The sequence below is a fragment of the Dendropsophus ebraccatus genome, chromosome 6, assembly GCF_027789765.1.
Source record: "Dendropsophus ebraccatus isolate aDenEbr1 chromosome 6, aDenEbr1.pat, whole genome shotgun sequence".
In the NCBI taxonomy this organism is placed as follows: Eukaryota; Metazoa; Chordata; class Amphibia; order Anura; family Hylidae; genus Dendropsophus; species Dendropsophus ebraccatus.
In genome coordinates, this window is record NC_091459.1 from 54,591,460 (window position 1) to 54,618,960 (window position 27,501).

At 43.9% G+C, this 27,501-nt stretch overlaps 1 protein-coding gene across 1 annotated transcript; it reads left to right on the forward strand.

Annotated features, from left to right (window-relative positions):
- The first annotated feature begins 8,625 nt into the window (after positions 1 to 8,625).
- SLC35D3 (solute carrier family 35 member D3) lies at positions 8,626 to 25,619 on the forward strand. The gene is made up of 2 exons (XM_069973732.1): positions 8,626 to 9,061; positions 24,645 to 25,619. The coding sequence occupies exons 1-2, from the start codon at positions 8,626 to 8,628 to the stop codon at positions 25,463 to 25,465; spliced, it is 1,257 nt and encodes a 418-aa protein (XP_069829833.1). The 3' UTR covers positions 25,466 to 25,619.
- The last annotated feature ends 1,882 nt before the right edge of the window (positions 25,620 to 27,501 follow it).

Here is a 27,501-nt window from a genome sequence, read left to right on the forward strand (position 1 = left end):
AGTTTCTAAAGCCTGACTACAATGTCAAAACAGTGAAGACGAGCACATTGAGATGTCTGACATGAAAACATAATACATCTGGATATTATCATTTTTGTTAACTCCTAGAGCACTAGTAATGCCAAAAATAGACTATTTCTCACATACATACCATAGCTATAGATTTACAGTCTTATGCGAGTATTCGGGGCACTTCTTGTCAAATTACACAGCCTGGTAAGTGAACACAACCTGTAGGGAAAAATGTCACCTGCAAATGCTTGGATGTCTTTCCAGTTGATTTTTTTTTCTATTGACTTAATTAGCTTGTTAGACCTAAATCTAAATCAGGTGTAGAAAATTCCAGAACGTAATGCATTCTGCTACCCTTGAAACCTTTGCACTAACACTCGGTAGACGTTGATTCATGTAGGCACTTCCTGGGAGAAAATTTTCACACTTTGAATTGTAATTATAAACAGAAGTTAAGATCCCCCTACACCTCATGCCCATCGTTTGTTGGTATAGTTTGGGAATGGTTTGTGTATGTGGCTCTCTGGCTTAACCCTCCCCATAGAGAACACAGGAATGCTCTGCCGTTCTAAATGTTCCTGTGTATGGGGAGGGGGACTGAATGCAAGAGATAACTGGCGGAAGAACGATCAAAATTGCACAATTTCTCTTAAAAGACTAGACCTAAAAGATCAAAAAAATCACTGCTAGACCTGTAGTGTCCCAGCACAGGTGTGCCAATAAGTTCTTATGCACCTGGGTAAAGTAACCCACCCAGGTCTCACAAAAAGGTGTCGCTGCTGTATTTCTTATGTATACTGTACTAAGCACAGCTGAAGGTCTCAAAGTTTAACTATTTTTGTCACATGTTATTTTTCCTCCTATTAAAGGTGCAGGCCTTTTCCCCTCTTCTTTCACCCTATCACCTCCCTTCTCTCTTCCACAAAAGAAGCCCCACCAATCATACACTAGCTAGGTAACCCCTATAAAAAAGAAGCTAGTTCCTGGTGGGTGGGTCTTTTGTCTTTAGTGTTAACTTTAGTGTTTTGTCCTGGTTTTAACTACCACTAACATGCATCGCTAGAAAGGAGGGAGTGACGTCCTCTGATGAGAACATTGTCCACACCAGGGATACCTTCAGCAGCAGAGGAGGACAGTATTCCTGAGTTTAGGTACTGGCCCAAGTAGGACAGAGCAGAGTGTAAGCCTACGTATCCTACTGCAGTGCACGGCTATTCTAGGAAGTCTTGGAAAGTCTGCTTAACCCAGTGCAGGGACCTTGTACTACCCTAGCAGGATGGGTAACTTGACACTATAGGGCAAAAGGCGGTCAGTATAAGATACTGTGAGTATGAGTATCTTTTTCTTCTTTTGTTACTTCTATCCTCGACTATGCTATCCCGACAGAGTACACAGCTACATTGGACAGGGCCCTTAAGACGTTCCTCTCCTCTACTTTGTTCTTACAACTCTGCTACCTCCTGCCTGCACCTGCATGCCAAAGTCTTCTTATTATCTTGTATTGCACTAAAGATTTTAAGTAAACGGAAGTTCCTCTGGTTAAGTCTTGGACTCTGGTCTATTCTTTATTGCACCTGCACCTATGCACCAGGTTACACTTGGGCTATCCAAACCTTGAGCGCAGTGCCAGTTTGTCTGGGGGTGGGTTCTAACTCCACTCCTGGCCACCATGACAAGAGCCCAAGTGACCCAACACCCACACTCCCGCCACAAAACTGCACAGCTTCCCTGGCACATGGCAGACCTCCTTATAGACTGGTCATACAAAAGAGATTGATATCCTCTACATCATGGCTGGACTAGGATGGAAGTTTGACTCCCATGAAACTAAACCTAGTACCATTAGATGGCAATTTTGGCAGCACCGGTCCACCATATAATGTGTATGGGGACCTTACAATTCTGCACCAACAGATGGTGTCAAAAGACAGATGGGTTATGCATGTTGAAGTTGAACTGCCTGATCCTTATATTCCCACTAGCAGCAGCTTATCCCTTCCCTCTGTTCTGAACATATGAACTATCAACTATTACAGTTAGTCCTTCTGTCCAACCATGATCAATGACACTTAGAGAAGGAAGAATGAGCTTTCTGGAAATGTTCCTTCTCAAAACATCCTCTATGGAATAATGGACTAGCAATTATCAGGTAAAAATTTCAAGCACAGCCAGAAAAAGATAATCTGTTGGCTATTATGTGTTGTTAAATCCACCCAATAAGCGACTCAAACTAAATCTAATGTGTGAGGACACGCATGGAGTCCTGTAAGAGTCATCAGAGAGAAAACCCTACATGTTCTGTTCACAAAGAGAAGTAGGCTGCCATATCCCGTGTCTAGGTTTGGCATTTTGTGAAGGGTCATGCCAGTAGAGAGGGACATTTTTTTTAAACTTCCTGACACCCACTGAACTTTTTTTTTGCATTAAATTTTAATGCAACCATAACGACCATACAATAGGGCAAAAAACAAGCAATGACAGTAAACAAGAAACAATTGCATACATGCCTACAATATTTAAACTTAAACATTATCATAATTGCTTGAAATGAGACGAAGTAGTCCATGGGTGCACACTCTGAAGCATCTTCTTGGCAGATAATAAGGCAGGGGACAAGAAAGCTTCATGGCAGCAATGACAGTTGACACGTCTAAGGACATCAGTTAAGCAAGGAGGTGTGGGCGGCTTCCAGGCTCTAGCAAAATCTGGCAGCAATCAAGATATTGTGTATAACATTTCTAATGGAGATAGGAAAAGTAGCCAAATGGATATCTAAAATGGCTAGAGAGGGGTGCTTACCACATGGAGCTGAATTTATTTTTGAAATAAGATCAAAGACCTCCTCCCAATATTGGGTTATATTAGGGCAGCAACCCACTAGACTTTAAGTAGTAACCTCTGTGTCTTTCCTGGGGTGGCAGAGTGATAAGGAAGGAGACAAGTAATTCTCTTCCCTCTCCTAAGCAGTATCAGCAGCAGCCAGCAGGCTTCGCTCCATTAGAACCTCAGCTTACACACAGACACTGTGTTGCAACATTGAAAGACGTGCTGCCATCATCTGTGTCATACTGAGCCAGGACTGCTATTAAGGGGGTATTCTGGTCAGGTAAAATAACATGTTGAATCACCCCCTCCCCCTGCTGGATACTAACAGTTCATTCTGTTATCTTTTAAGTCTCCTTCCCTGAGTTTTGAGATGCTGCTTTCTGCTGAAGACACAGAAAACTGTGTGTGAGCTGTTCTCTCCCCCTCATTCTCCAACCTTCTGAGACGGCTGATGTAAACAGCATCCCTAGCTGTCTCTGCACTCTGTAATGCTGGGAGGGTTTATCTGAGGTCAAGTTACTGGTGACCTCACTGTGATTAACCCTCCCAGCATTACTGAGTGGAGAGACAGCTGGCCAGGGATGCTGTTTACATGAGCTGTCTCAGAAGGGAGGAGGAGGAGGAGCTCACACACAGTTTGCTGTGTCTTCTTCTTAAGTGGATATATATATATATATATATATATAATAATTATCTCCAAAGGACTAGAGAGGGTGCAAAATTTTATATATATACATATATATATATATATGTTTTCTTTTTGCAGCCTCTCTAATCCTTTGGAGATAATTATCATATGCAGACAAATCATAAATATGTATGGCCCATAATATCCCAGAGAACAGTACCCTGTATTTGTACAAACTATCCAGTGTCCAGTCAGTACACAATATATATACACTGACCTTACCCTTACAGGTTTAGATTGGTATAGGAGGGGTCCCAGTAGACTGGTCTGTATATAATATATAAGCAATGTTTCTTCAGGATCTCTGAAACTAGGCCGTTCTATTGCTTTAGGTAACTAACCTTAGTTTGGACAAACAAATTTGGTAATTCCATGTAGGAATGAAAGATGGGAAACTTGGTCTGTGACTAAATGGGTCTCTGTAGGTTACAGGGTCAGCAAGAAAGAGGTTTGTGGAGAGCGTGAGATGTAGTCAGAAAGTGTAAAATCTAAATTTGTCTGAATCATGCCTGGAAGAAATCATGGTGGTGATAAGGAATGGTGACACTGCTGTGTACACTACTGGGGAGTTTGCTTAATCAATAACTTTGATTGTTTTTTTATAGCTTATGTTCTTCCTCCCTGGAGCACTTCCTGGAGTCTCCAAACCAATCCCCCTCTTCTGCTGTATTGAATATAGTGTGTAGTACATACTGCCTACAGACATAACAGGAATTGAGATAGAGCAAAAGGTGTATTAATGTACCTGTGTGCTCCTAGGATGTGGCTGAAGTCCCATTCTTACTGCGCATGTGTGTCCACCAGCCCTCCCCTCACTAGGTGGATGTGCAAAGAGGCTTACAGTATACTAAAAATAGCAGAGGACCCAATCACAAATATTACAAAGTCGCTATATGTCATCAGTAAACTAGATCAGTAACTAAATAAAAACAAAAGCTGGGATACCCCTTTAACATACCTGGAACACATCTACTTAAACAGGAAGTTTATAACCCAGTTGCTCTCAATGCATTTTGGAGCAGAGCTAGAACACCTAGTTGAGTTCATGTATGAACACTCTGGATATAAGCTGGTAGAGTACAATTATTATAGGACAGCTGGTGTGTACCAACTCTAACAAAATAAGAATAGAGGGTTGCCACACTAGCTTCCTTAATAACAGGGATATCCCGAGTGGACACCAGTGAAAGCACCCCTGCAAGGCAACTAAGTGAACTCATTTGCACATTGTATACAACAGTGTTCTCCAACCTGAGGCTCTTCATCTCTTGCAAAACTACAACTCCCATCATGCTGATTTGCAACAGATGGAGAGCCACAGGTTGGGAAATACAGACAGAAGCATAATAAACACCACCACCTGCATAACTCTAAGGCTGACCAGTCATATATGGCTTTATATAAATCATGTTATTTATTTGTAGTCAATTATAATAAAAGGGTCTGAATCAGCTCAGTAAGAGATCACCTTCCTCAATGAGCTTATACTTATCATAATATCAGTCATAAGGGTGTGACAATATGCACCCACATGTGCCCCCTAAAATCTACATAAAACTTTATTGCAGGCTGATCTGTACACCAGGTATGTCATAAATCTTAGAAGTCACAAGTTGCAACAATTGTCTGGCCAGCAGCACGTGCCGCAATGCTGCGACACATGCACCCAGGCAGCTGCTAGGAATGAGGAGCTGTCCTTCAGCACCAGCCAGGACCGCCTGCTCAGGGAGGCTGCCTGCTGCACAAGCCTGTCCCCTCTATCCCCTCCATCTCCTGTCCCTTCCATCCCCAGCATCTCCTGTCCCCTCCATCCCCTGCATCTCCTGTCCCCTCTATCCCCTCCATCTCCTGTCCCTTCCATCCCCTGCATCTCCTGTCCCCTCTATCCCCTCCATCTCCTGTCCCTTCCATCCCCAGCATCTCCTGTCCCCTCCATCCCCTGCATCTCCTGCCCCCCCATCCCCTGCATCTCCTGCCCCCCCCATCCCCTGCATCTCCTGCCCCCCCCATCCCCTCCATCTCCTGTCCCCTCCATCCCCTGCATCTCCTGTCCCCTCCATCCCCTGCATCTCCTGCCCCCCCCCCATCCCCTCCATCTCCTGTCCCCTCCATCCCCTGCATCTCCTGTCCCCTCCATCCCCTGCATCTCCTGCCCCCCCATCCCCAGCATCTCCTGTCCCCTCCATCCCCTGCATCTCCTGCCCCCCCATCCCCAGCATCTCCTGTCCCCTCCATCCCCTGCATCTCCTGTCCCCTCCATCCCCTGCATCTCCTGTCCCCTCCATCCCCTGCATCTCCTGCCCCCCATCCCCTGCATCTCCTGTCCCCTCTATCCCCTCCATCTCCTGTCCCCTCCATCCCCTGCATCTCCTGCCCCCCATCCCCTGCATCTCCTGTCCCCTCTATCCCCTCCATCTCCTGTCCCCAGCATCTCCTGTCCCCTCCATCCCCTGCCCCCCATCCCCTCCATCTCCTGTCCCTTCCATCCCCAGCATCTCCTGTCCCCTCTATCCCCTCCATATCCTGTCCCCCCATCCCCTCCATCTCCTGTCTCCTCCATCCCCTGCATCTCCTGCCCCCCATCCCCTGCATCTCCTGTCCCCTCTATCCCCTCCATCTCCTGTCCCCAGCATCTCCTGTCCCCTCCATCCCCTGCCCCCCATCCCCTCCATCTCCTGTCCCTTCCATCCCCAGCATCTCCTGTCCCCTCTATCCCCTCCATATCCTGTCCCCCCATCCCCAGCATCTCCTGTCCCCTCTATCCCCAGCATCTCCTGTCCCCTCTATCCCCAGCATCTCCTGTCCCCCCATCCCCAGCATCTCCTGTCCCCCCATCCCCTGCATCTCCTGTCCCCTCCATCCCCAGCATCTCCTGTCCCCTCCATCCCCTGCATCTCCTGCCCCCCATCCCCTCCATCTCCTGTCCCCTCCATCCCCAGCATCTCCTGTCCCCTCCATCCCCAGCATCTCCTGTCCCCTCTATCCCCAGCATCTCCTGTCCCCCCATCCCCTGCATCTTCTGTACCTCCATCCCCAGCATCTCCTGTCCCCTCCATCCCCAGCATCTCCTGTCCCCTCCATCCCCAGCATCTCCTGTCCCCCCATCCCCTGCATCTCCTGTCCCCTCTATCCCCAGCATCTCCTGTCCCCTCCATCCCCAGCATCTCCTGTCCCCTCTATCCCCTCCATATCCTGTCCCTTCCATCCCCAGCATCTCCTGTTCCCTCCATCTCCTGTCCCCTCCATCCCCAGCATCTCCTGTCCCCCCCATCCCCTGCATCTCCTGCCCCCCATCCCCTCCATCTCCTGTCCCCTCCACCTCCTCCATTTCCTGTCCCTTCCATCCCCTCCATCTGCTGTCCCCTCCATCCACTCCATCTCCTGTCCCCTCCATCCCCTCCATCTCCTGTCCCCTCCACCCCCCCATCTCCTGCCCCCTCCATCTCCTGCCCCCTCCATCTCCTGTCCCCTCCATCTCCTGCCCCCTCCATCTCCTGTCCTTCACCCCTCCATCTCCTGTCCTTCACCCCTCCATCTCCTGTCCCCTCCACCCCCTCCATCTCCTGTCCCCTCCACCTCCTGTCCCCTCCATCTCCTGTCCCCTCCATCTCCTGTCCCCTCCATCCCCTGTCCCCTCCATCCCCTGTCCTCTTCATCTACTGTCCCCTCTATCCCCTCCATCTCCTGTCCTCTCTATCTCCTGTCCCCTCCATCCCCTCCATCTCCTGTCCCCTCCATCCCCTCCATCTCCTGTCCTCTCTATCTCCTGTCCCCTCCATCCCCTACATCTCCTGCCCCCCATCCCATCCCCTCCATCTCCTGTCCTTTCCATCTCCTGTCCCCTCCACCCCCTCCATCTCCTGTCCCCTCCACCTGCTCCATCTCCTGTCCCCTCCATCTCCTCCATCTCCTGTCCCCTCCATCCCCTCCATCTCCTGTCCCCTCCACCCCCCCCCCCCCCCTCCATCTCCTGTCCCCTCCATCCCCTGCAGCTAGGAAGCAGGATGCAAGCTTGAACTAGGACCCTAGGGTGAGCTTCTTGCTGCCTAACACCTTTACACTGCACTACATATACAGAGTGCTGGGAAAAGTTCAGGGCAGGGTTATCACATGGTTATAGCTCAACAAGGTTTTACCTTGAAACCTTATTCATTCCAGTAAGCAATTCTTCTAGACAAGGGCAGCAGATCTATTATACCTGAATGAAAGCTTATATGTTCCTCCACATTTCCATCTCAGCATGGTGACCTCCCAAAGACTAGCATCCTATTCCAATGTCCACTGTGTGACCTCTTCTCTTCCATATCTAGAAGATAAATCACAAATCTTTACATTCAGCAGACATCTAGAAGTTTAGATGAGCAGCTCCTGGGACCTCACATGAAGCTGGACTGTGCTTTAGTTAATAGTCTCTTCCATTAGTGAGAATTGGTCCTGGTACTTAATAGTTTGGTTGATTTGATTTAGTAGCCACTCAATACCTGCTGCTGTGACCACTGAGAGCTATTGTCCTCTGACCTCTGTCACCACCAATCAATTAAGGGAAATTCATTGATCCCCTAGTCACTAAATTCAAATACCACTAAAGTAATATATATGTGTGTATATATATATATATATATATATATATATATATATATATATTTACATATATTTACATATATATATATACACACACACACACACACACACATATATATATATATCTTTATGATACATGAGAAAAGCAATCAGACTCCTCACAATGGATGAACTGCATTGAATCTGCACAGACACCCTTGTCCAAATGCGTCAGTCAGATCACTGTGTGTGGGGTGGGGGGAGGCATTCCACTTATCCTATACACTGTACAATTTTTGTTCCCCTATTGATTGTCTTCATCCAGGGAGTTACTTTTTCCTCCTCTTCTTTTTCAGCTTCACCAATAGGGAGGTGATGCTTGTGCTCCAGCTGCTGTCCATAGGCTGAGCACACAGTATCTAGAAGGGGATTCACTGGCTACAGTTAGTGCACAGAGTCTCAGGCTCTAAGACATCAGGGGATTCCCCTCTGTGCAGAAAGTCTTCTTGGTGCTGAGTTTCTGCCTTGTGCAGCTCAGGATGCAGCTCTGCAAGGGACGTGCCCTGGGGATCTCTGTGGCCATAGCACATGGGGTGTTCTCTGGCTCCCTCAACATTCTGCTTAAGTTCCTAATAAGCAAATACAATTTCTCCTTCCTGACCCTAGTGCAGTGCATGACCAGCTCCACTGCAGCTCTCACCCTGGAGGTGCTCAGGCGATGTGGGAAGATCTCAGTCCCTCCATATGGTTTCCAGCTCGCCAGGATGTTTGCAGGGGTAACTATCCTCTCCACTCTGCAGTCCAGCCTCACCCTCTGGTCTCTGCGAGGACTCAGCCTCCCTATGTACGTTGTGTTCAAGCGATGTCTGCCCCTGGTGACTCTCTTAATTGGAGTGCTGGTGCTGAGGAACGGGCTGCCCTCTGTAGGGGTGCTCATTGCAGTATTCATCACCACTTGTGGGGCTGCTCTAGCAGGTAAGTGCACTACTACTATCCAGCAGGCACTGCATTCAGCTACATCTGCTTTAGCTTCCACAATACTTTATACATCATAGGATGCAACTCTCTGCTCTATCTAATGCAGAAAACCTGTCCCCACAATCACTACCTTACCTTATATATCTCCAGGACCTGTACATGTATCATATCACCCCTGTAAGCTACCTGCTTATATAGGATCTTACTGTACCATTACATTATCTTTTACATGATTGGATTTTATGGTCCTGTCAGAATGAATGTGGTGACTTTACTGGAAATAAGGAGACTTTGAGGACACTCTGGACAAACTTCTACATTCACTTGTCCCAGATACTCACATATAGGGACCATACTGTATAATAAATCATATGAAATTAGTGTGAGGGTGTACTCCAAGTCTCATTGAAGAAGTAAGTGACTTACCAATGAAATCAAGCTTTTTTTGTAAAATTCTGCGTTTGTTTGACAGACATATGCAGTCTGCAGTGTTGACCTGATTTTTTATACATTATATTTTGCAGTATAAAAACTGATATTTTGTATCCATATTTCTATATTTTATTAGCCTTCGACTAAAAGGTTATCGAAGCAAAGTGTGATATAATGACTTTGTGTCATGTCTGATGTTTTTGTAGTCACCCCCGCACCTCCCATGAAATCCCCCATTAACCTGTCTTCTTATGAACTTACTCAGTTTAACGTTGTATTTATTATGTCAGATTGTACTGTATTTAACAGCCTGGCTTTTCTCCTGTATTATCATGCTAATTTAAAAAGCATGAAGAAGAAATCTGCAGGGTCTTGTTTTGTGCATATATCTAAAAATAAGTGGTATCCAAAGATACTGCTAGATACAATTAACATTAAGTGCACCTTGTCTTCCTATTATAGCTGAAGCTATTGCAGGAATATTAGCATTTTCCATTAAACCTCATTTGTGTGATTTTTAGGTGTTTTTCTCATACGATAGTTCAGTATATTTATACCAGCTATGGCCACAGTCTTAAATACACTTGATTTACCTTCACTGGAGAGTTACAGTAGTTAATCAATCAAGTTTTCCATTGACACCTACACATGAGTTTATAAAGCGGAGAGCAATTGGGGCCAGAAAGCCCTCAGATAGGCTTCCAAGCAAAAGAACACTGGCATCAAGACAAAAAATCTGTAAGCTACATTTAACTCATTGCTTTCATCCATGGAAGAAGAGTTTTGATCAAGTGTAAAGCCCTAATCCTGAGGAAAACAGAATTGAAGTGTTCTTGTATTTGCCTGCCTGTTATTCTTCTTAAAAGGGTACTCCAGCAAAAAAAAAAAAAAATCTTTCAAATCAACTAGTGCCGGAAAGTGACAGATATTTCTAATATACTTCTGTAAACCTGATGTCTTCCAGTACATCAGATGCTGTATGTCCTGCAGGAAGTGGTGGATTCTTTAAGCCTGGTGAGCAGGAGAGGTTTTCTGGGGATTTGCTACTGCTGTGGACAGTTTCTGACATGGACAGAGGTGGCAGCAGAGAGCATTGTGTCAGACTGGAAAGTATACACCACTTCCTGCAGGACATACAGTAGCTGATGAGTACAGAAAGATTTTTCAATAGAAGTAAAGCTTCAGGTTGAGTTATATAAATGATATACTGTCCTGATACTAACATACTGTAGATGCAGTATAGTTACAGTGAGTAGATCTGTGAGTAGAATGTGTATATTTAACACTGCTGCTGGCATGTTTTCAGGAATTATTCATTTCTTTTCCCCTTATTTGACATTATACGCTATAATCTTCACAATCAGTGCTAAGACCACCTGATTATTCGGAATGCAATAAGTGCACTTGAAAGGAACAGATCACATGTATGGTACATGGCTAGTTGGCCAATTTGGTCACATCACTGAGTATTGCTTCTTTACGCTTTCAATAGGAATGTTTTCTTCTATTGGTTATAATAATTGTAGACAGAATATTCCTGCACTAGGACCCCCCAAAGTGGCAGTAAACTCCTGAATAGTATAATCTCTGAGACTGCACTTTCTGGTCTCACACAAAACAGGCTGACGACCATTGAGCTAAGGTTCCTATTAGACTAATCGATTTTTAACAATTAAAAACTTTCAAAAAAACGGTCACAAAGGATATTGTTTTACCGTTAACTTGAAATTGTTCACCATATTACACAGAACGATAGTTGCTAGTTATGATCGTTACCATGATGGTTACTATGATCGCTTATTCCATCTAATCCCAGCAGAAGAAGGAACAATGCGTAATTACACTGAACGATTAGTGAACAAATGTGGAATTACAGTGAACGATTTGATCAACGACACACAAACAATTTTTTGATCATTGCCTGCAATTACACAGGATAATTATCATTTAAATTCGAACGATATAATGATTTCCCGCACGATAATCGTCCTGTGTAATAGGACCCTAAGACCATACCATGTAATTGAAATTAAAACAGATATAGAATAAAGGTAGAAAGGGTAATCATCTTATCTTAATATTATATTTACCATTGATTAAGAATTACGAAATCCATCTGCTCAGTACACGTTCCTCTGTTCATCTATTAATACAAAATATTTAGCTATTTTACGATATTTACTGTATGACTCTAATCTGATGACATTATGCTGTTGTTCTAGTAAGTAATATGTCCCTCCCCCCTATTTAAACTGCTTACTTTTTAAACTAAAATTGCAGATTAATTGAGGTTCTCTTCTCTTTTCTCATTACATATGTTCAGGTTGTTTATGAAATTTTTTTTTTTTAAGTTCATGTTTCAAGGAGCCTGTAAACCTAGAAATCTTCTCTAGGCTCCTTGGGTGGCTTAACAGGATTCTAATATCTACATAAATGTGTCCACCTCTAGGCGCTGGAACGCTGGACAGGCCTAACAGGAAAACACATCGGGGGAGATTTATCAAACATGGTGTAAAGTGAAACTGGCCCAGTTGCCCCTAGCAACCAATCAGATTCCACTTTTCATTTTCCAAAGAGTCTATGAGGAATCTGAGTCTGAGGTGGAATCTGATTGGTTCACTTTACGCCATGTTTGATAAATGTCCCCCATCTAGCGTTCCCCTGTCCTTCATGTCCAAGAGCTGATGGTTTCTTTGGAAAAAAAAAAAAGCCTGATAATATCTGATGCATTTTTGCCATAAGTTGTGATAGCTATTGATGAGCGCAACTTGAGTCCAGTTGTATGGCATTTGATTACCAGTAGCTGAAGAAGTTGGATGCAGCCCTAGGGGGACTTGGAAAACACAGATACAGCCTTAGACCAGTGCTTCTCAATTCTAGCCCTCAGGCCTCACTAAGAGGTCATGTTTTGAGGATTTCCCATACAAAGGACACCTGTGCTAATACCTGATGCACTGAGTACAATTATATCACCTGTGAAATACTAAGGAAATCCTCAAAACACGACCTGTTGGTGAGGCCTGAGGACTGGAATTGAGAAGCACTGCCTTAGACCATAGGCTGTAGCCATGTTTTCCCAGACTCCCTAGGGCTGCATCCAACTTCCACAGCCACCGGTAATCCAATGCCAATGGTCAGACTCAAGCATGCTGGAGTTACGCTCATCTCTAGTGACAGCAGTTGTCATCAGTTTCTGATTAGAACAACTCAGCCGGACTGCTGGATATATGTGCACCCAGCCAAAAAATCTTTAAAAAGTCTGCTTGTGTTCTCAGCTGTTCCCTGACTTTTAAAAGTAGCGCATGCTGTCAGTAATTTTTTACATTACAACATTTTTTCCTGCAACAAAGTTTTTCTATTTCTAGCATTTTTTTTAAGCAGATTATTTTTGCACCCAAATGTGACACTTGTTCACCACAAAATGCCAGCATTTATTTAAAAAATCTGTAGTAAACCTCTTGTTGGGTTTCTTAAAGGGGTATTCCACTCAAACATAAATTTTGATATGTTGCTGACCATGGTGAGACTAACAGTTTCACTCCATACTCCATAGCTGAGAACTGGGAGAAGTTTCCCAGGACTGGATCCAGCTTTTCCTGGTACCTGGGGAGGAGCGGCAGGGAGTGGAACAGAGTTGAAAGGTAGGCAAGAAAATGTAAGAGTTAGAGATGAGCGAACCGGGTTCGAGTTCGAGTCGATCCGAACCCGATCATTCGGCATTTTATTAGCGGTGGCTGCTGAACTTGGATAAAGCTCTAAGGTTGTCTGGAAAACATGGATATAGTCATTGGCTATATCCATGTTTTCCACATAGCCTTAGGGCTTTATTCAAGTTCAGCAGCCACCGCTAATCAAATGCCGAACGCTCGGGTTCGGATGGACTTGAGCATGCTCGAGGTTCGCTCATCTCTAGTAAGAGTCTCTTGTCGAGGTACATGGCAAAATAAAATCTCGGGATAAAATTAAAGCATTTCTAATGGGAACAGAAATGAATGACTCAATAAACTGAAGTTGCATTGACTTTTGTTGCTGTTCTATGTTGTATGTTCTACTTCTTGTGTTTCCAGGCTGGGTCACATTACGGCTTTGTCTGTGGTTTCCTTATTTGTTGTGATGTCATGTAGTCTGGAAGCTTTGACTTCCCGTAGCTTCCAGTGAACATGATGTCACAGGATTCATCAGGTGGGTAGGGGGGCATCCCTCCCATCAGGAATTCCAAATAAATGTTAGCCAATCCCTTAAGGTAGTGCTAACATCAGAACCAAGTAGACGCTGCAGCAGAAAGGATGGTATTATGGGGAGTGGGCCAGGGCCTGATGACTACCTTGTATTGTAAAGATCTACAGTGACAGGGCAGCTGCCCTTGTCTAAAAAATGGAGAGAGGCAGCCGTGGCTGCTAAGGATGTTATGCAGCAGCTGGGCTTTGGTGTTTCTACTGGGACACTTGTCACAGTGGCCAGGAGTGGTGTTACCCACCCCCAGACACATGGGCAGTGCGCTTGAAATGGTAGCACTGGTGGCGAAAAAAAAAAAAGATCAGTCGAGCACTTAACCAAAGATGACTTTTACTTGTAAACTTCAGTGCAATACAGGTAACAATAGTCAGAACTTGACAATTGCAGGTGACTGTAGTGTGTGAAGTAATGACCAACTGTCATAGTAGTAGACTTCCCAAGACTTCCCAGGACAACTGTGGGAAACCAATAGGATACTTTGGCTTGTTGTGCTTTGCCTTACTAAGGATCAGTCCTGTACCTTCTTTAAACTGTCCCGAAACTTTAGAAGGGTCCCTTGCATGGAGATGGGGGTCCCTAGAGGATGGTTACTTCTCCTGTGGGTTTAGCAGTGCATCATAGTAAGAGTCTCTCTCATTAGAATCTGTGTCTGTGTCTTTAGTCTCTCCCTCTCCAAAACCAGCCAACTAAAAATTCCCAGGGCCCTGGCCTAAGCCAGGCCTGGCTTGCAACTGCAGCAGAATACTCTCTCTCTCTCTGTCTCTTCTCGCTGAAGACGACTGACTGAAGACCTCCCACCAGGAACTAACTAGGCTTAAATAGGGTTGACCGTGTCTAACCTCCTATTGGTGGGGCTATGTAAGAAAGAGGAGAAAGAAGAAGTGTAGTTGGCTGATAGCTGTGTGTGGTACCTGCAAATGTGATTGGTCAGAACAGAAAACATACAGTGCAATAGTTAACCCTTCACCCTCAGCTGTGCTCTTACAGACATTTAGGGGAGAGTGAGAGGTCAAGTGTTAAATGTGCAAAAGGCAGCTTCATCCTCTTTGTGTGACACCTGACAGAGTTACCTTTGACCTAGGTGACACAAGACTTAGTGGACCACCCGTATTGGGACACTACAAGGCTACTTTAGCACTTCAGAAAAACCACTATGAAGTAGAAACCAGTTTTTCTTATTTTACAGAAAAAATGTGTTCCAAACTCCAAATCTGAGCAAGTTCCTGGATCAAAAAATCCCAGAATCTAGAGAACCTCAAACCTACGACATCCTCTGGGAGAGTTCTATAGTCCCACTGCTCAGGATACAGGATAACATTTCTTCTCTGTGCTGGTGTAGAAACTTTATTCCCCCCCCCCCCCCCCCCAGACATAAAGGATGTCCCGTTTTAACAATAATAATAAAAATGTTGGGAGAGATCTTTGTGCTGCCCCTTTGAGGTGGCCACGCACATGTGTGCCAGTAAGTCTTTTATGCACCCTGGCACAGTGGGAAATGGGTGTCACTACTATGTTTTTGTATACCTTATGTTCTGCACAGCTGAAGGAAGCATTTGGTTAATGGACAACTCCGGTGATTTTTTTCCCCCTCGGTAATTAAAACACATTACAAAAGATTTATAACTTTGTAATTAGTGTTCTACCCCTCTTCCCTACCACCCCCGAAGTATTAAAACTCATACGTACCTGATCCCTGTTGACCAGGCCGCCGCCATCTTGTGTCAATGACGTTTTTACAGCGAGCTAGCCCCACTGTGAGATGTCAGCAGATGTATGACAGCTTGCTCAGCTCTGATTGGCTGAGTAAGCTCCCAGTCATCCTGCTCTCCAGTCCCCTGGGACATGACTCCGATTGGCTGCTGGCCGAAGAAGAAGGAAGACCCCACTGACGGGAGCTCCGGGGACCCACGATCGGTGGGACCCATGAGGGAAGGTGAGCATAGCAACAGCGTTTGCTGTTGTTTTTCTTTTGTCTTTTACCCCCCACTGAAGTTGTCCTTTATTTGTTTTATTCACATGTTTGTTCTCCATCTGTCACAGGTGCAGGCCTGTTTCCTTACTTTTTCTATCCTATTTCCTGCACCCTCTCTCTTACACCACACAGCCCCACCAATCACAAGTAAGCTAGTTTGACCCTATAAAACAAGGTTAGTTCCTGGTGGGAGGGTCTTTCAGTTTAGTCAGTGCGAGAGAGTCAGACAGAGACACAGTTCCTGCTGCAATGCTGGCTTAGGCCAGGACGCTTATCAGGGACCAAGAAATAGACTTTTTCTTTATAAAAGTAACCACCGCTAGCATGCAGTGCTAGACCCCCCAGGAGAAAGGACGTCCTCTTAGGATCACATTGTCTACACCAGGGATGCTCTCAACAAGATACAGGGCAGCATACCTAAATTTGGTATTGACCCAAGCAGGACAAAGCTGCAGATTACGCCTATGTATCCTGCTGTAACACATAGTTGTTCTGAAAAGTTTTGGGAAGTCTGCTCAACCCAGTGCAGGGACCTGGGACCTCGTACTACCCTAATAGGACTGTTATCCTGACACTGTAGGGCATAAAGTGGTCAGATCAAGTAAGGAAGTAAGGCATGTATACATGAGTACGAGTATATCTTCCTCTTCTTCTCCTTTCAACCACGCTATCCGGGCAGAGTATTCAGCTACATTGGACAGGGCCCTCAAGACGCTATTCTTCTCTCACTTCTACAGTTACTACTTCTTATACTTCTCACCTGCATATGCAGTTACTGAATCCTTATTTTTTTTGTATTGCATTGAAGAAGTACAGTATATGGACGTTATTCTGGTTATTCTGTCTGACTGGGAGTGGGTACCAACGCAACTTTAGGCTACCATAACAAGTGCCCGAGTGCCCCACATCCACCTACCAGCCACAACACCCTCAAAGCTACCCCGGCCAACGGCAAACCGACTGCTTCGCTGCAGCTTCATATACTCACACAGAGTTATTAGGTCGCCCCTCAGTTATTGTTTTTCGAAACTAAATAACCCTAATTTTGATTATCTTTCTGGGTCCTGTAGTCCTCTTATTCCATTAATTACTTTGGTTACACATCTCTGAACTCTCTATGCAAGTCTTCATTTTACCATGTTGCCCAAAACTATAAATAATATCTCCAGACTAGAGATTTGTACAAAGTTAGAAATATTTCTTAGTCATGCGCATGTACATTCCATGTTTTTTATACACCCCATGATTTTTTTTTTTTTGCTTTGGTGGCAGCTGCCTGACAGCTTTCTGTGCTATCCCTCTGCAAGATCACTGCTAAATATAACAAAAATAGGGCCCAATACTGACCCCTGTGGTCTCCCACTAGTAACTGTGACCCTCAGCCAGTTATTTATACAATTCTATTTCCCCCGGCTCAAGCACTCTCATCTTATGCACTAACCAGTGTTGAGCTCGACTCTCGACCAAGTACAGTACCTCATGGGGCTGTTTAAAAAAAACCCAAAAAATATCTTCACTTTTTATCACACCAATACAATGCTTAAGAAATGCTATATATATAGCTGAAACGTTGCACTGGTGTGATTAACAAGTGAAGATCTTTTTTGGATGTGTGGTCTCCTTCATCTCTTTTTTGGATTTCTACGTAAATGCGTCCTGTGAGACTTGCACCCATATATTTTTTGTCTTGTGCTGCTGTGACTGTTTGGATTGATTTGTGGTGCTGTTTAAATATTCACCCTAGTGTGTAGTAGTGTGAATATTCAAACAGTTTCAGAGTTCCCCACATCATTCACGATGATGCCGGGAGCGCTGAAACTGTTTAAACACTAATTCAAATTTTTGTATATTTCTTTACAAATCCCTTCAAGGGCTAAAATAAAAAAAATTTGAATGGAAAAATGCAATAGGTGAACCAGGCACTGTGCACTCAGCTTATTTTAAAGGTCCGGTTTTACCTTGTTCCCCTGTGGTCAATGACCTGACGGGTTGCTACGGGGTCCCTTGGGTTATTATCATGGTGGGCCAGAGTGGTGTTGTGACCCTCCTGGACTATCGGTACTGCCACCCACAGAAAGGGGAAATGTACCCACAGAAAGGATGTAGTGTACACTGTGTTGGTGTGGGGCAAAGAATCACAGAGTCTCTTTAGCATAAATAATCTCTTGTTTACTTTGAAAGTTCTGGTGTACAGCAGAATATACAGCTGTGCATTGATAGGATACATTTCTCTTCAAAACACTTGATAATACTCTTGACAATACAGGATCGAGTTCTGTGATAGAAGTATTGTAAAGAGTATAGTCGTGCTGACTAAGTTGCGTGTTGAGAGATGCAAGGAATCAGAGGAGCAGAGAGGAGGATGTCGTGAGAGTCCCAACCCAAGTAGTACTGTGCTCTGCTGGGATTTTGGAGGATGAGGTAGAAGAATACTAAAGAAGAGGAAGAGAATACTTAAACCTGTGCTTTGACCTTTGGGTCTTCGCACCACCTTATGCCCATCAGTGTCGGGTGACCCATCCTATGAGGGTAAGACAAGCCCCAGACCCCGTTACCTGGGATGAGCAGAATGCTGAGGGTTCTCTGCTGACAACCGCGCTGCGAGATAGAGTTCCTAGGCTCTCAGCAACTTTGCTCTATCTGGATCAGTTCCTAGCTTTTTGATGTCTGTGGATATTGTCCTGCATTATGACTCTCCTAGTCCACAGCGTGGGTAGAGATGATCTTTGACTTGTCTACTCCTGTAGGAATTTAACAATGCATAGTGTTGTGTAGAGTAAGCTGAGGAGAAACTGTTAGCTGTGTCTTGTCTTGCTTCCTACCCATACGGGGACCTGACTAAGACTAACACTTTAGGGTGAGAGGACCTTGTAGAGGGCCAGGGCCCAAAGGGACCACTGCAGGGGGCGTTCTAGCTTGCGTCCTTCCCCTACAACATCCAACACAAAAGACCTTCACACTTTCTCTACCCATGTGACTTCCTATCTCCAGCGTATCTAAAGGGCGCTGTGAGTGGGTAAAGAGTGCGTAAGAAGAAGTAAAGTGAGAGATGATAGGACAGAAGAAGAAGATACTCCCATTGGTTCACAAATCCATGTGACACACAAATAAACAATAACCCTTTCCATACTTCAGCCGTGCAGCATCTGTGTACATACATCTGTAATAATGACATCTAGTGGCGAAACTCTAACACTACTTTATCACCACTTACTTACAATAAGTACAGGCTTTTACGAAGGGTGTAACCAATAGCAACACCCGTGGTAGGACACTTCACTTAATTTTTACTGTCAAGAAATACTAATCAGGAATTGCTTGATGAAGTTTCAGATAACCATCAGTATTTTCTGACAGTAAAAACTCAACAGAGAAAAGAACAAACAATAAGCCATACTCACCTGCTGTACAGCTGGTGTAGGGCTCTCCTCTAGCGTCTCAGTCTCTTCCTGCTCTGCGGGCGCATAAGTGACATCAGTTGTGTGCTGCAATGCTGGGGGAAAGAGCAGCCTCTTGTGGACAGAGGTATAATGCTGCCTCCAGCCACAATAGTGATTGGCAGGGTGGAGAGCCAATGGCTCTGTCAATCACTGTATTGCATTTAAAGTGATATTATCACCCCCTTTCCATATCAGGAGTTCTCAGCACAATTCTTAACTTATATTGTGGACATTTCATATCTTACCATATAAAGGTTTTATTTGTGGTCTCTCCCCTCAAAAATGCATGTTATTGTTGGTAAACAGTGTTATAGGGGCAGGGCTTAACGTCAGTAGAACCCTATATCTCCACCCACATCGGTGCCGTAGGCCTATCACCCTGTGATGTCATAGATGTCTAGGCCCAGTCCCTTCTGCAGTGTCATCAGAATGGGGCATAGCTCCCTTTCTCTCTGTGAAAGGGGCAGGGCCTAGGCCTCCAGATAGGCCTATACTATAATTAGGTATGTTTTTGACCTAATTTATGGAATATACACCCTTTAGGAAAAATATTGAAGGGTGTCCATGCCCAATACAAGTGTAATTTATCCAGATTTAAGGAAGGGGGACCTTGCTTTTGCTACTACTGGAGAAAAGGGAGGATTGTTAATGACGGACATCCAAGAAAGCGAAGTGCTTGAGGACAAATGGTGTTTTTGTAAATTATGTTCCACCTATCCCCTTTTAGACTTTATCATGCAAACATCAAGTGATGATCATAATAATAAAAACACACTGTTGAAATAACGTCCATTTTTATAGGATGGTTGTCATTTATCTGTATAATAATGTCTGTGTTTTAAATAATGTTATCTTGACAGTGTGTGAACACAGACTCACAAGTACAAATGAAAAAGTTCATAGAAAAGCCCAGAATATTATGGCCCAAACCCTTCCTTGAGGGGGTATATAAATATACTATTTAACCCTTGGTACTAATGTATTTGAATAGAAAATCCATTTGCAGTCAGCCATTTATATTTATATTTTGCGGTGTCTTGCATCTGTTTATTGTTTGTAGAGACTGCAGAGATTGGTGGATGGACCATAGATTTATTATAGGGGACAGCTTGGCACAACTTCAGTATATGGCTAGGTTCACACATTGTTTTATTTTAGTAAAGAACGAACGCTGATTGCAATGGCATCAGCATCAGTTCTTTACTGCAGGGGCGGCATTGCATTGAAGTCAATGCAATGCCGCCCGCTGTGTTCATACATCGTTATTCTAATGCCCAATCTTTAGATCGGGCATTAGAATAATGTGCCTGTCAATTATTTCCGACGCTGTTCACTGAACAGCGTCCGGAAACATCAGCTGTTCACACAATGCAATGTGCAGCGGCGGCCTTACATTGCATTAAAGTTAATGGCTAATTGATTTGCGGATACATCCAATGGTGCCCGCAAATCAATTGTGAAAAAAGAATGTTCCTGCAGCAGATACAGAGGTTTTGGCTGCAGGAACGGGCTGAGGGCAGCCCGGTGGCCGGCTGTTTAACAGCGTCCGTTGCTATGCTATGGACGCTGTTAAACGATGTGTGAACATAGCCTAAGACTGGTGAATCAGAATCAGTGTAATGAATAGAACATTGAGTGAAGGGAGATTTGGGGGTTTTTAGTAAAAATTGCTAACTGAGATCCCATTGCTATAGTTGTGTTGGACTGATATTCAAGTGAAGATATAAAAAGTGGAAAACAATCATCACTTTTCCAAGTTACACATAACAGTATATTGGGGATCTGGTTTATGTCTGTGGTCATTATATGAAACAACTTCTTACAACTGCAGAGATAGGTTCCTTCTCGTGTATGTGAGGACAAGGAACTGTTTATTACGTTTTGGAGGTTGTCTGTAACAGGGGCAAATTAAATGAACCCAGGGCCCCCACCCTGCCCCACCCAGTGCACAGGCGCACAGATGTGTGTGTGATTTTTTTTGCTTTAAAGGGGTCAGAACAACTAGAGTCAGAAAGCTATATAGATTAGCTATTAACTTTTATTTAAAAATCTTAATCATTTCAGTACAAATCAGCTGCTGTATGTCCTGCAGGAAGTGGTGTATTCTTTCCAGTCTGAGACAGTGCTCTCTGCTGCCACCTCTGTCCATGTCAGGAACTGTCCAGAGCAGAAGAGGTTTTCTATGGGATTTGCTACTGCTCTGGACAGTTCCTGTCATGGACAGAGGTGGCAGCAGAGAGCACTGTGTCAGACTGGAAAGAATACACCACTTCCTGCAGGACATACAGCAGCTGATAAGTACTGGAAACTTTATAAATAGAAGAAAATTGCAAATCTATATAACTTTCTAAAACTAGTTGATTTGATTTTTTGTTTGCTGGAGTTCTCCTTTAATATAATTTCTTTTTAAGTACTTGCGTTAGCCATTAAGGTATCATAGCTTCGAGGCTGTTATGTTATTTTACTATAATGTCTTATTGCTCTGAATAAGAGAAACAAAATAAGGTAATGAGCAGCGGTAATTGTATTTATTAAGCAAAAAATGGAACTTGTTTTCAGTACACAGGCAATGGTCCAATTAATTGAATTCACTATAAAATGAGACCTGGCCATACTAGTGCTAAACATTCATGTTCCCATTTTTTCATGGAAGTCAATTGTAATTTGTATAGAACCTGCACGGTCACAAAAACAAGCTTTACAGGCAAATGCAGAACTTTAAACTATGTCTCCAGTGAAAAATAAAAGCTTCACAATGCTCTTAGATCTTCATATATGGAGGCTTTGTGGAGGCTTTCCCAGCCTATGGGCATCTGATTTTCTTTATCTATTTGTTTACGCATTAGTCCGCTAGTCATTAATTGTAGAGATATGATATACAGTAAATAAGATGAACTTTCTGCTATTACCTTCTCTCCGTGTTAAGCATAGCAGTAGGGAGAAGAGGGATATACAAAGCAGCATTGTGGGAAAAGCACAGAAGGATACAAGGAGGGCAGATCACATGGGCTGTACATAGTGAGGAAACCACAAAAAAAGGCAGTTTGCCGAATGGGATGTGACGGGGGGGGGGGGGGGGGGGGGTAGCAAATGTATATGCTTAAATGACTGCTTACTACATTAGTTTAGTTTTCTTAAGGGTGCATTCACACTTACAGGATCTGCAGCAGTTTTGATGGCGCAGATTTGAAGTTGCAGATTCAAAGCAAATCTGCAACTTCAAATCTACGCCATAAAATCTGCTGCAGATTCGGTACGTGTGAACGTACCCTAAGGGTACAAACACACACAGCGTATACGCTGCGTATTTACTGCTGCGATACACAGCAGATAAGCAGCAGATACACAGCAGATTAGATCTAAATAACTGAACACAGCATCAAATCTGCTGCGTATCTGCTGCATATACGCCGTGTGCGCCGTTCACACCTACAGGATCTGCAGCAGATTTGATGCTGTGTTCAGTTATTTAAATGAAATCTGCTGCAGAAAATCAGCTGCAGATCCTGTAGGTGTGAACGCACCATTAAGGGGATTTTCTGTCTTTTTAAAACCATATCCTCCAGATAGGCCATTAACATCAGATCAGTGAAGATTTGACACCTGGCACCCCCTTCAATCCGCTGTTTGAAGAGACTGCATCATTCACATGTGCATTGCAAAGTGTTGAGAACAGGGCCGTTTCTGCCATGAGGCGGAATGAGTATTCCGCCTCAGGCGGCAGATTCTGCGCCCCTGCAGGGGGCGGCAGACAGCAGCCCTGCGCCTGCAGCCGCTCACCTGTCCTGCCGCAGCCGTCCGGTCCCGCCGCCAACGCTTACCGCTGTCCCGCGCCGTCAGTCAGCAGCTGTTATCGCCCTCCAGCGAGTCGTGAGTGCCCGTGGTCAGCGGGGGCTGCGATGCCCCCGCTGACCCCAGGCACTCACGACTCTCTGGAGGGCGATGACAGCTGCTGACTGACGGCACTGGAACGCGGAAAGGAACAGCGGTGGGACGGGACGGCTGCGGCAGGACAGGTGAGCGGCTGCAGGGTCGGGAGACAGCGGTGAGCGGGACGGGACGGCTGCTGCAGGACAGGTGAGTGCGGGGCGTCCAGGCGCGGGTGATTCGGTTACGGTGGGGGGGGGGGGTGCGGGGGGTGCAGGCGCGGGTGATTCGGTTACGGCGGGGGGGGGTGGGGGGGGGGTGCGGGGGGTGCCGGCGCGGGTGATCCGGTTACGGCGGCGGGGGGGGGGTTGTCAGGGGGCGGCCGCCTGAGGTTTGCCTCAGGCGGCAGAAACCCCAGAATCGGCCCTGGTTGAGAAAGCACTAAAATTGCAACTCGAGTAATGAACCCCATTGAAATCCATGGGAGAGTGGTGCATTTAATCTGCTTGGCAGAGCGGAGGCTTCTTGGATAACTTAAAAAAAATTTCATTCTATTATTTTGTATATTTTGTCCCTTGAAGGGAAGTGGGAAGTGGTATGCTGTCAATTGCTAGCATACTGCTGGAATTCTAATGTGTCTTGCAGAAACCAATTTTTGTATATTTCATTTAAACATCCCTTCAACATGCAAAAATGTAAACGAAAAAATTTAATAGTTTACTGCAGCAGACGGGAGATATAACTGAAGGCCAAAAGATTGAAGGAGGTGCTCGGCTAAGCATCGAGCTTGTTCAAACCCCCTGATACTCGCTGAAGACTAGCATTGCATCCTCTTAAATGCTATAATTTTAATAACTGACTGGGACAACAATGCATTTCCCTTAATTGCTGCTACTATAATTACAGCAATTGCAGGACAAGTAGCAGTAAACACTGAAGAGGCTGTGACGTTCACACAAGTCCTGCAGACTCTTAAACAGCTGATTGGCAGAAGTGCCAGGTGTAGGACCCCAGCTAATCTTATATTGATGGCTTCTCTAAGGATGTCATTCATTTAAAAGGGGTGCTCCAGCTAATTTATTTATTTTATCAAATCAACTGGTGTCAGAAAGTGCCAATGATTTGTAATTTACTTCTACTTAGAAATCTCCAGTCTTCCAGTACTGTATGTCCTGCAGAAAGTTGTATTCTTTCCAGTCTGGAGAGCAGTAGAGGTTTTTTATAGGGATTTGCTACAGCTCTGGACAGTTCCTTTTGCGGACAGAGGTGACAACATTGAGCACAGGGTAGGACTGGAAAGAATACACCACTTCCTGCAGTGCTGGAAGACTGGAGATTTTTAAACTAAATGACAAATCTCTGGCACTTGCTGGCACCAGTTGATTTAAAAGAAAGGGTTTTTTTTCATTGGAGTACCCCTTTACGTCTATGTTTCCACAATGTCTTTTTTGGCCAAACGGCCATAATGATGGCCGTTATTGTACAAATAATGGCCATCATTATGTAATAATGACTGTAATTTAGCCAAAATGTCCAAAAAGCGGCCAAAAAGGACATTGTGGGAACTAAGTCTAGAAGGTTGTTAAATAAGATATTGTGCTTAATCACCTTTTTTTTCTTTTATTCCAAACAGGGGCTGGTGACCTGAGTGGAGAACCTGTAGGATACATAACTGGAGTGTTGGCTGTATTAGTTCATGCTGCATATCTTGTGATTATCCAAAAGACTAGTACAGATAGTGACCATGGGCCTCTGACTGCACAGTACATCATTGCCATTACTGCAACCCCTCTGCTTATTATTTTCTCCTTTGCCAGTATGGACATGATCAATGCATGGTCCTTCCCAGGTTGGAAAGATCCAGTCATGGTCTGTACTTTCATTGCATGTACTCTAATCGGTTGTGCCATGAATTTTACCACCCTACATTGTACGTATATAAATTCAGCGGTCACAACGAGTTTTGTGGGAGTGGTGAAAAGCATTGCCACCATAACAGTAGGTATGCTTGCCTTTAATGACGTGGCACCCACCTCTCTTTTCATTGCCGGTGTAGTCGTCAATACACTTGGATCCATTATCTACTGTGTGGCCAAATACATTGAAACACGGAGACAGATCAACTATGAAGATTTGGAAAAAGAAACTATGAAAGATGAAAAGGAGGCACAAGATGGACAGCCTTCACCCTTTGTAATGGAAGAAATTTTACAGGACAATAGTTCTGAAGGACAGGCACCAGAAAAGCCAGCGGCCGAAGCTGAGAATCCAGAGGAGAAGAAAGAAAGCACATGGGCCGATGTTCTACAGTCACATGGCCCACCTAAGACTTCTGAGGAAGAGAATAGGAGTCTTTTAAAAGATGCATATCTTGGAGTATGGAGGATGGTCAGGGGTACTAGATTTTTAAAGAAGGATTACCTTATAGAAAATGAGGAACTTCCTAGTCCTTAACATAACATTTAGGGAAATGATGGTAATTATGGAACTTACATTTTCTATTCATTTGCAAAGGGACAAGACAAATATTCATACACGCCCCTTTAAGACATCTTCCTTCTGTAATAGAGAGCGTTATATTTTCGTTTTATCAGTCATACATATTTATCATGTATACATTATTACAGTCTTCCTACAAAGGTAAAAATAAAATGTGTATGCTTCGTCTGAGAAATATGGGAAACAGGAAATTTAACCAGAGGATGCTTATTTACATTCACCACTAAATGCTACGCGAGTACGGAACATTCATTATACACACAACAAATGGGGCATTCCATCAGCTAGCCACTAAATTAAATGTAATCCATTATGATCAGTCTGGTGAGTCAGAAGGATATAGCAGATATTTTAGGATTCACCGCATGTAATTCTAAAAATTTCCTTATTTAAATAGAAAAGTTTTGATTGTACTTAAAGGGGACTTGCTTACCAAAAACACTCTACCTATCTGCATTAATGATAAGTGTCAATAAGATCAATGTTGAGCTCAGTGCTTGGTCAAGTGCTCGACCGAGTACTTTATGGTGCTTGGGGCGCAGTTTAAATATTCAGGCTACTGTACTATTTAAAGGAGAAGTCCAGGCATATTTTTAAAACTTGGGTGGGTGAAAAAAATAGACACTTACCTCCTCGACCCCAATTCATCCTGCAAGTTTTGCAGTGACATCAGTGTCTCAGCTGCGTAGGGGATCCCTGTTTGTATGATATAGGTGTGGTCCCCGCAGCTGTGCTCCCACCAGTAAGTCACTCTCCTGTGCATAGGTGATGAGTGTTGTTGGAGGGAAAACCTCCTAAGACTAGGTGCTCACTGCGTTTTCCCATACGTCTCATGGTTTCCATTTTTGTAAGTTTAACTTTAATGTAGACAAAAATTAGGTCAACCAGGTTTTTGTGTACGTACAAAAAAGAATTTTTTTTGTAAGTCAATAGAAAACGGATTCTGTAGTACATTTTTGCTGTCCATTTATCATATCCATTTTATAAAAAAAAAAGCATTAATGGTAAAACAAATGTATTCGTATGCCATCCGTTAGGATCCGATTTCTATTGACTTACATTATTACAAAAATCGGATCAGTTTGGTGTTTGTTGGTGGTGTATATCTGGTATTCTGATCACATAAAACTCCTTTTCCAGTAGTGTGTCAATGTGGATGCACCATTCATATTTCAGTAAAAAGGTAACTTAAAAGAACAAGGTACCAGATTTTTAAAGAAGACTAGTTTCCTTTCATGTTATTAAATCTCTGCACATACTATGATGTCATGCCACAGGATTGTTCTACAAACTTCTTGAATCTTCTAGAATGCATCCTGAAAGGGGTAGTCAGAAAGTGCCAGAGATTTGTCATTTAACTCTATTAGAAAATCTCAAGTAGAAACATTTTTTTAGTAAAAAGATTAGAAAAATCTTCTAGTACTTGTCGGCTTCTGTATGTCCTGCAGCTAGTCTGGAAAGCAGAAGAGGTTTTCTATGGGGATTTGCTTATGCTCTAAACAGTTCCTGACATGGACATAGGTGGCAGCAGGGAGCACTGTGTCAGACTGGAAAGAAGACGCTACTTCTTGCAGGACATACAGCAGCTGATAAGTACTGGAAGACTTTAAATTTTCAGAAGTAAATTACAAATCTCTGTCACTTGCTTGAATCAGTTGATTTGATTTTTTTTAATGAACTACCCCTTTAAATAATAAATAAAACTGTTTGTGATACAGTCCATTTGTTCCTTCAAGGGGCATTTGAAATTGGTAAAGAGTTTGGTACATGTAATATAGGAAACACTTAACAATGTTTCCTATATAACATTACCTAATGGACTGATTTAATTCCCACTTTTCTTTTTAACATTAAACAATGCAGTGCATTCGTTGGATAGAACTCAATAAAGGAGTACTCTGGTGACATTTTTTCTTTCATATCAACTGGTTTCGCTTATATAAATTTGTAATTTACTTCTGTATGTTCTGCAGGATGTGGTGTATTCTTTC